Source organism: Somniosus microcephalus, chromosome 2 (assembly GCF_052327205.1).
Source record: "Somniosus microcephalus isolate GS21.2 chromosome 2, FLI_Smic_1.0, whole genome shotgun sequence".
Lineage (NCBI taxonomy): Eukaryota > Metazoa > Chordata > Chondrichthyes > Squaliformes > Somniosidae > Somniosus > Somniosus microcephalus.
The window spans coordinates 364,697,561-364,707,978 of NC_140988.1; the positions used below are offsets into that span (position 1 = coordinate 364,697,561).

Sequence of the window (10,418 nt, forward strand, 5' to 3'; positions counted from 1 at the left end):
CTGACAATCTGTACACCAAGTTAATTCCTTCCTCTCAGGCTGATTTAGAGATCTCTCCAGAACAGAAAGCAGAATGCTGCAGATTTTGACAGCTCGTGGCCATTCTGCTTTCTGTGCCGGTGAGATGAGGGACTCCCGAGACCTGAAGGAAGGAAGGCTGTAAAGTTAAGTAAACCTTCTTTAAACACTTTACACACACCAAACACACTTACCTCTGCACTCATGCACCCATCACTCACCTGAACACCGGACATCTCGAACCCTTCAGCCCGACGGTCCGCCTCGTTAACTTGCCATGGTTTGGAGCTGTCGGGAATTCCACACTTCAGGGATAAAAATAGGGATTAGGCTAAAAACTGCCAGTTAACAGGCAGTTAATTGGCACTAATCCCCTTCCCGCCTCGGGGAGGCGGCTCCCAGCACAGGTCGGGTATCCGCTTCCTTTGAAACTGGCATGGGGGCGGGATGGGTTCGTTCCCCCCCCCCCCCCCGATTTCACGATTTTAAACCCCCACAAGCCTCCAATCCCGTCTCCACGGCCAAATGAAAACCCTGCCCTATTTGTCTGTAACAAATCCATGCTGGTTGTCCCTTATTAACCCATGCTTATCCAAGTGAGAATTAACTTTGTCCTTGACTGGTCTCTGTAGTTTTCCTATCACTGCCATTAGACTGATTGGCCTGTGGTTACCAGGTTTATCCCCCTCTCCCCTTTTGAACAGGGGTGTAACATTTGCAATCCTCCAGTCCTCTGGCACCACTCCCATATCCAAGGAGGATTGAAAGATTGTGGTCAGAGCTTATACTATCTCCATCCTAGCTTCCCTCCGCAACCTAGGATGCACCCATCTGTACCGGGTGACTTGTTAACTTTGAGTGATGCCAACCTATTTAGCATCTCCTTTCTATCTATTTTTATCCTATCCAATATCTCTACTCCGACATTAACTTCATCCCCTTCTTTGTGAAGACAGATGCAAAGTACTCATTCAGTACCTCAGTCATGCCCTCTGCCTCCACAAGAAGATTTCTTTCTTGTCCCTAATCAGCCCCACCATTCCTTTAACTATCCTTTTACTTTTTATATGTTTATAAAAGATTTTTGGTCTTCCTCTTATGTTGCCTGCTAATCTTTTCTCATACCCTCTCTTTGCTCCTCTTGTATCCTTTTTTCAACTTCCCCCTGCACTCTGTATTCTGCCTGGTTTTCTATTGTATTCTGTACCTGACATTTGTCATAAACCTCCTTTTTCTGTTTTATTTTAACCTCTATTTCCTTCGTCATCCAGGGAGTGCTAGCTTTGGATGCCCCATCTTACCTCCTTTATGGGAATGTGCTTGGTTTGTACCCAAACACTCCGCCTTGATGGCCTGCCATTGCTCATTTACTGTTTTCCTGACCAATCTTTTTTTTCCAGTCTACCTATGCTAGATCCCTTCTCAAAGCACTGAAATTGGCTCTCTTCCAGTTGGGTCTTTTCACCTTTTAATAGGTATTTTCATGTTGGCTGGGGATCTGTGTTAGAGATTGCAAGCGTGTAGAAAATGGCTGTTAAAATTGTTTTCACGGGATGGCTGCTGGCAAGGCGACATTTCTTCCCCATCCCTGGTTCCCCTGAGAAGGCGGTGGTGGGCCTTCTTGAGCCACTGAAGTCCTTGTGGAGATGGTGCTCCCACAATGCTGTTAGGTTGGGTATTCCAGAATGTTGACCCAGCAACAATGAGGGGACAACAATATATGTCCAAGTCCGGAATGTGTGTGGCTTAAAGGTGATGATTCCTGATATTTTTAGAAATGTAAATGTTAATTATAATTTGAAGTAAAAGTGTAACTTTATTTATCTAGGTCGGTCGCTATGAGTTTGTTGGAAGAGATAACTGAAGCAGCCAAATGGCTCAGCATGCTGATATACAGTTGCTGTCTGCACTTCACATTAAACTGCTTGGTTCTTTGACATCAGTCGCTTATTTAATGTTTTATATATAATGTATTGTACTGCTGGTTGTGATGGTTCTCTTCCAATTTTATTTTATTTTTGACAGAAAAGGACATCAGTGCGATTGGGTTTGAATTGTTCTAGCAAAGAGCTGGCACAGGCATGAGGGCTGAATAGCCTGGAAGTAGTCTCACTTATAAAGAGCCTTTAGCACTGTGTGCTATCCGATTGCTGACTTCAGTGTTATATGGATTTTTGTTCAGTTTCTGCAAATCTCGAGGTTTCAGTCTGCATCATCAAAATTGTCACACTTGCTATCAAGCCAACTTGCCCAGTATTCTCAGAAGTCTCATAAAAACTGAAGTTATGTTAACTATTTTTCAGTCTTCCATTAACTAGGGCAATATTTTCAGTCAGAAACTTTAGTATTAAATCAGATTTTTTTTTAATGGTTAGCTGGTCTCATTGGTAGAAAATGTCACTATACATGAATCTTCAAACCAAATGACTAAGAATCCAATAAAGACAATCCTTGAGATTGAGCCATTTTAGTTATTATTTAGGTCTCTCATGACTGCAGGTGACGTGGGGTTTTTGTAAGCCAGAATTTTCCAGAGGCTGTTCTACATGTCTTAATTCTAACAAATCTTTGGACCTCGATACAAGAGTTCTGTAGTCAAGTGTATTATTGTGAGTATTAAATGTTAACAGTATTAAGCTTAAGAATGTTTTCTTAAAATTCTTGCTCTCTAACCCTACAGGTGAAACGTCATTTGGAGCAACCTCCACCTGGTTGGTTTTACAATGGGAACCAGTTTGTTAACTTCTTTGGTGAGAAGAGTGACTATCACCCATGTATCCTTTCAAGTTTGTGCTTTAAAATTAGTCATTTGGGATTGAGGTCTATAAATGGGCATTTTAAATAAGTTTTTATTAATTATGTTATATTTTGAAATCTATTTGCAAACTTCCTGACTCCGGAGCTTCTGGTTCAACATTCAGGACTGTTGGAATTCCATTTTCTGTTTTAGTGCTTGGGGCCGCTCCGGGACGCGCAGTGGCTTCCCACATGAGAGGAAAAATCATTCACTAATGAGGCTAAATCTGCCAGTGAGGTGAACATAGAAACATAAAAACATAGAAGATAGGAGCAGGAGTTGGCCATTCGGCCCCTCGAGCCTGCTCCGCCATTCAATGCGATCATGGCTGATCATCCAAATTCAGTACCCGGTCCCTGCTTTCTCCCCATATCCTTTGATCCCTTTAGCCTCAAGAAATATATTTAACTCCTTCTTGAATATAGACACGGTGCTGTGTTCTTAGAATGTGCTCCTCTTCTGTAGTCTTTTAATTTTGCAGTTGCCTCTTTTTTTTTCTGTTGGAAGATAATATAAAATTTCTACATAGAACAGAAGTTTATACCAAATAAAGCAATTACCTGTTCCTTGTCAGTAAACTAATGATTAAATGTTGGTTAACAGATTAGGTGGTAAAATACATTTCCTTTTGTTTCTCCATGTCCGGAAAGTGTGAGGCTGTTCTAATGCAATGGCTATCTGTTGATCAAATTTGTGGATGGTTCTCTCTGACCTATCTAATTGAGCTCACCTAGCATTGCCTATCAGACGGGTAACGACAAGTGTTATTATGCAAAGTTCTGAGTAAGCCTATTGGTGCTTAACAAAGGTAATACTACATCTGTGTTTATTATAACAGGGGTAAAAAATGCACATAGGATAAATTACATCTGAAACTGTTTATAATTAGGGTGAGGCAAGAGAGATTCATGGACAAGCAAATATTAATTGCACTGCAAGTTGTCAAAAGATCATAGAGTGGTTGATTTCCCTTGCATCTCTAAATTATAATCAGTGATGGACACATTCATAGAAGAATATCTATCAGAAGTCAACAAAGAGATTGAGAAGTACAACGCAGAAATTGGAGAACAAGAGTGTCAAGACCTCTTCGAGCCATAATTTAAGATCCACTTCTAAGTCCATAATCTGATATGTTTTGTACTCGACTGGGACAACAAATTACAGATATGAACAAATTGCCTGAAGCTGAATTAGAACTGGTAAAATACAAACCACACTTTTGTGCATCATGGTATGTCTCTAAGTGACTTTTAAAAAATGTCGAGCAAAAAACTTGTAGGAATGTTGATAACTGTAATCAAATGCAACAGATGAAAATCTAATAATTCCCCACTGTTGACTTGACTGACCATTGTTGTGGGCAGTCTTCAGTAGGGGAGCAGTTACATAAAACATACCTTTTTTTTGCTTACTGGGTCTGAATTAATGCAATTCCCAGTTCAATTTTACTTAGGGCAAATTTAACGTGATAAAATACAAAGCTCGACACTTTATAAATCTTCCAGAGCCCTGAAGTGGACGTAGCCCGTCCCAGAAGAAGCTGAAGTTACACTACTTGTTTTTTTTTTTAAAAAGGGCACAGTGTACGTGACTTCAAGCTGGAACGTTAAACAAATATACCTACTGAAATTCACGACAGAGGAACACTCACTACAACAGAACTTGGAAATCAACACACATCATGTATTTTTGTTTTAAAAGCTGCTAATTCCACCTAACCAACGCCAATCTAGATTTACTTGATTTGTTTTGTGCAGCAAGATTCATTGTGTCTGGAGGTCCTGGGGTTTATATTTTTTTTAATGTTTCTACAATTAGAGTAATGGTTGATTTACTTGGTCCTGTAGCGATGCAAAAACTGAGATTAGTACAGGCACTCCATGGAATTGGTCTGCAACCTTGATATAAAAATCATTTACCGCAGATTTGGTTCATAGAAGCATCGACAAAGTTATAAGTAGGTACACTGCTGTGATGTCTGGTTGTTATGCAACTAATGAACTTGACTAGCAATAGCCAATAAGCCATTCAATCAATCACTGGTTATATGTTTAGATTCACTTCTTGTACTGCATACCAATCCTACATCACATAGCAGATCTGTGTACAGTAATGTAGTTATGTAATGGAAGGTACATTGAGATAGCTTGTTAAATTAGAAGTTCTGTGTGAATTTATTTTTTTTAAAGTACCACCCTCCACACACTACTGCATATATGTCTGCTTCCTTGATTCTTCCTTCCCCCCGCCCCCCCCCCCCCCCCCCCCATCTCTAGTGCTTCATCAGCTAGTGGCCAAATGTTATTTGGCCTTTGATAGAGAAATGAATGAGGGGGGAAAGGCGGGGTTGGTTGCCTTATTGTGCAGGTAATGATCGGCAGATTTTTAATGCTGGATAGGAACTCAGTTACTCTTGTGAATAAATTTTACGATATTTACATCAGTGACACCTAATAGCTTTTTTTTATTCATAACTGAATACTGTTCCTAACTATTGAGATGCCTGCAAGTTACAAAAGTAAAAGAAAACTGTTAAGTTCTTTAAGTGGTAATTTTCTTGTATGTAATACTTTTATGCTGCATTAACCTGCGGAGCAGTGAAAGTAAGGATACAATAGACCCTGTTGTGAATCTTCCATGTACAGAAAAAACATGACTATTTTAGAGAAATCAGGTGCTGCTAAACAGTTGGATTGGTGGAATAACAATTTTAGCAAAGTAAACTGCAATGTGTGTTCCTACCCTGTTCTCTGCGAACAGATACAATGGTATTGTGGAGACTGGCATTGTCAGCCTCTGTAATGAAAGGTGACGTGTTCAGGTTCATTTGTTTACTGGTTCCACGCTTCTGCTACTTGTGAAAAATGTGAAGAACAAACTTTTTTTTGCTGCACTTTGTACTTTGTGGCTTATGTAAGTGGGCTACACAATTCCCGTGTATCATTTTGGCTCCCACAATTTGGACTTTTCAAACCTCTGTTAGACATTCCTAAAAATAAGTCCTAGTCTGTTCTAGATGAAGCTTGTAGTGTAACTGTGCGCCACATCAGATAATGCACTCGAGTACTGAGTGCTCAGCAGGTAAATAACGCAACCATATTGTTCAGCGTACTTTTGTTTCTACAACAATGGTTTTATTCACCTAGGACTTGGCTCAGCTGTACTCATCTACGTTTTGATTAGAACTACACAAGAAGACAGACACCTTTGTGTTTGTACCCTTAATCAAACAGCTGTCTTTTATTACTGGAAAATAAGATGATAAATATAAACGTTTTTTTTAAAAAAAAGCAATGCCAGCTCTGTGAAGTGGTTACGGATATCTGTTGAAATAACGCAGGAAAGAAAAACTGAAGAATTGTTGACGCATCAGTCAGCCAAGGAATATTTAAACGTACTTGCATTTTAAAGTAACACAGGGGCCCAAGAATTATGAAGATGAAAACCTATCCATTTGAACAGTGAGTTTTCCCTGTTCTGTTAAAGAAATTTACCATGCAAGGGTTAAATAGCTTTGCATTTCATCTATCCATTTGAATGTAGAAAAAGAAAGATATGGTTTTCCTGAAATCAATGTGCGCCTGTCTCTGGGTGTTGTTCTTGGGCTCTTGTACCACTTAGTTATGCATGTGAATCGCCTTTATGCATGAACAACAGTGTACAGTACGCAAGCCTAAATTAACCAGTAGATGCATTCAAGGGGAACGGCTATCAGTGTATAATAATGCTGCCATTTACTTTCATGTACTAGAGGTGTGTACCTAAAATGCACAAACTCGGTCACCGCCAGTCACCAAATATCAATGATTTTCCTCAAGTTTGAACACTTTTTGAAACTTTGCTTTATCACATTGATGGTAAAGCCAGGTGAACTGAACTAAACGGCTCCGTCAATATTTTGTTGTTCCAAGAGAAATGACATTGGCGTAATCATTTCACCAAGATTTATAGCAATGATTTTGGGGTGTGCAATCGGCAATTTGATACCAAAATTCAGTAATCTGGTACCCTGAAATTTACAACTGGCTCCCTTTATTCTGGAAGAAACTTTTTATACACTAAATCGCATTGCTAGAAAATCTTCCTTCGCATGTTAAGTTGGAATGCTGTACAACATTCTCAGGATGGTTGCTGTATTATTCTACTGTGAGTGAAGCCTTCCATTTAAACAAAAAAAATGTTGTTCCTTTATCTCTGGACAAGAGTGCATTTTTACTAATGAGAATGGTAACATGCTGACCACCAATACTTGCAGTCAATACCTCAGGTACTATTAATGTTTCTCTGTAGTAATGGTGTGGTGATGAAGAAAGCTATTAGCTTTGTCACTAAATATATACAGGGCAGTGTAGCTGAATTTAAACAGATGATAAGCTAAGTGGAAGGAGCATTTTTTTGACAACTTCACAAGTCTAATGAGTAAATGGCAGTTTAAGCACATTTAGCTGACAAAGCAGTTCTTAGCTATGCTTGAAAGAAGTAGGAAATTGTATAGAAACGCTTTGAAGCCTTCCCCTAAAAATAGTCTTTGCAGCTATGCTGTGTTGATATCCTGATAGGTTTGAGTGTTTGTTTACCACTATAACCTCAACTAATGTTAATATGCTGGGACAGCAAAGAAATAGTTTTTGTGTGTCCCAACGTAGAGTTGTGATGGGCGACATGAAGTATTTTGGAACAAATTTTTATCGGAGATAGGATCAAATGTAAAGAAACAGTGCCTAAGTAATTATTTTTAAAAGCTTTGTAATGTTTTCTATCTGAAGCTGTATTCAGACTTTAACGGTGAGCCACTCTGAAGCCGACTGCCCAACCTTGATTTGGGGGTCAACATTGCATGAATTGGGAGAGGCAAATTATCATCTTGGGCTGTAATAAAGTCTGTTTAAGATGGATCATTACCATGCTGTAATAAATCAGGTATAAACAAAAAACTAAACTTGGGTCCACCCAAAATCGTGGCATGTGGCCAGTTTATGTTCATATATGACAAAGTGGTATGATATTACAGGGTATTGCAAATGTCGTCCATCATAAACTAATGGATAAGTTAAGCTGCTTAAATATCACTAAGATGGCGTTAAGTATATTAGGCTACATTAAAATGTTAGTTTAACATCTGACTTCTCTGATTTATAGCGTCAGGAAGATAGTCAATATATGATGCAGCCAGCCATTGTATTTGCATAGCACATTAAAAAAAGTAGATTTACTGAGAGATTGGTCCAGTGTGGCATCCAGATGGCCTTAGCCCTTTCACCACACTTAATTCTCTGCCAATGGGAGCAGCAAGGATTGTTATTGATATTAGTTTGGGCTGTTACTGAGTTTGGCAGCTATTTTGCTGCTATATTACTCCGGATTAAATTAAACAAAAATAAAAAAAATTAAATGGGAAAGAATATTATGCAAGGCATCATTTCTTGCACTGCTAAAAGTGCAAGTTAATTTATTGTAAGCTACATACCTGTGGCTTACTAATTCACTTGTTGCAAAGGAATCTTGGATGTAAATCACTTTTCAGGTTTCGAAGAAAAGCAACAAGTGTGTATGTTCTGTCAGGTCAAATCATATAGCATTATAGGGCACAGTGACAACCCAGAATACTAGAGGCCCATATTTCAACGTTACCTGTATGATTGCCTTCGTTCATGCCAACAAATATATGGTAGAAATTAAAGAGATGAATTATTTGAAATCTCACTTAAACCAATTTGAGAACTAAAGGACTTTGTTCCTTGGAAGTTCGGAGGGCGAGTTAACAGAAGAGAAACTGTATTGACATGTTTTGGTAAAAATACAGTGGTTGGTTTTACTCAGCCCAATGACAACCAAAGTAAAACTTCTGGTCTCCAAATATTTTGGGTATGATGCTACTGCAGCCTCGAGGTTATTTGGTGTTTCTGACATTTGATTGGGTTGGGATCTACAAGATATTTTAATTTGAAAACAACTCTCTTGAAATAATTGGATCCTTCAGTTAAAATCAAGAGGCAGTCGCTTCCATTAAGATGCTTTGGGTTCTTGGGACTCCTGTTAATTTTAACCTTTTGAGCATTCTGTTAAAAGATGATGTTGGTGAAAGGGATTTAGTATCAAAGTAACAGGAGTATTGCAAAAACAAAATCTGAATGCCAAGCAGGTGTTTTGATGTTAAACTATTAGCAGGCCTTAACAGAGTGTGCTTGTATTGTTATTGTTGGGAGAGTGTCTTGTACTGGTCGCTGAAGTTATGGAACCTACATTCTTTGAAAGGGAACACAGCAGCTTAAATTAGCTTACATTCCCTGGTCTGCTTGACTCGAGGGTTAATTTAAGTTATGGTTTAAGTGTTCCCATTTGGAATTCTAACAGTATTTGCACATAAAGAATTCAATTAAAGAATTGGTATTCAGAAAAAAGGGAACAATTTTATTTGTTTGATAACAGTGACTTTACTGTGATTTGCTACAACCTATGATGTAATTTTAAACATCAGATCATTAGCAAAATAACTTACCTCATAACATAAATTGAAAAATATAACATAAATTTTTAGACAATTACTTGCTGAATTTTTCAAGCAAAGTTCTTCATATAAATGAAGAGTGAATTCAGGAATTTATTTGTTTGACTTGAAAGCGTGCCAAATTTGTCATTTTGATACTAACTTTAACCACTTTAGTTTGTGTTTTTTGGGAGGGGGAGAATATCTTTAAATTAAAAAGGTTGAATTGTATTTGCACAAAACTACTGTAACTTCAGTTAAACTGGTTTTGCGTGTGACTGAAGCTTTTTGCATATCTTGTATTTATTACACTGCAAAATATATAATTAATCCAACAAAGTGTATAGAATAATTATTAGTTTTTCCATTTATTTTTGTATTTGTTGACATTTTTACCTGTAGTTGTGATGTTTTGCAATTTTTACACGTAATTTTCAGCAATTGCGTTTCAATTCAACGTTCAATAAAATTTATATGTTTCACCAGTTAAAGTGGTCATCTTTAATTCCAACACCCTTCTGTTCTGGATTCTGAAGTACAGTATCCCTTTTTTTAAATTGAAGGGAGAATCTTAATCCTACTAGTTAAAGGCATTGCGTGGTGTAAAAGCCACATGGACCTTGTTACAGCAACAGACCCATTGGGCCCAACTGGCCTATCCACAAGAGCTGCTTCCTCACACTGCTTTATCTAACCCTATTGGCATATCCTTCTATTCCTTTCTCAAAGAATTGAGGTCACAAAAGTACAGTTGAAGAGAAGGAACTTAGAGGCTTTTGAATGCAACCAGGAGGAGGCATGTGGAGGTGAAAACAAGGACCCAAGTCAGTTTACTGGAGTGTGGGTGACGAGGATAACTTTAAAAGAAAAGGGTGTAAAGAAGTGCAATCTATAATTAAAGATCATCACTGATGCAGTTCTAGCAAAAGACATGACAAAGTATGTTTTGGTTGTTACATCATTGAGTGTATAGCACAGAAACAGGCCATTTGTCCCAACTGGTCTATGCCGGCGTTTATGCTCCACACGAGCCTCCTCCCACTGTACTTCATCTAGCCTCATCAGCCGATCCTGCTATTCCTTTCTCCCTCATGTTTATTTATCTTCCCCTTA

At 38.4% G+C, this 10,418-nt stretch overlaps 1 protein-coding gene across 2 annotated transcripts in view; it reads left to right on the forward strand.

Annotated features, from left to right (window-relative positions):
• The window catches only part of dnaaf9 (dynein axonemal assembly factor 9), a 158,161-nt gene extending 148,371 nt beyond the window's left edge, over positions 1 to 9,790 (forward strand). For both annotated transcript variants that reach the window (XM_085975589.1, XM_085975592.1), the window contains 2 exons: positions 2,699 to 2,792; positions 3,810 to 9,790. In XM_085975589.1, the coding sequence (XP_085831715.1) occupies positions 2,699 to 2,792; positions 3,810 to 3,916 (201 nt within the window). In that variant the 3' untranslated portion in view covers positions 3,917 to 9,790. The remainder of the gene's footprint in view (positions 1 to 2,698; positions 2,793 to 3,809) is intronic.
• Positions 9,791 to 10,418: the final 628 nt, after the last annotated feature.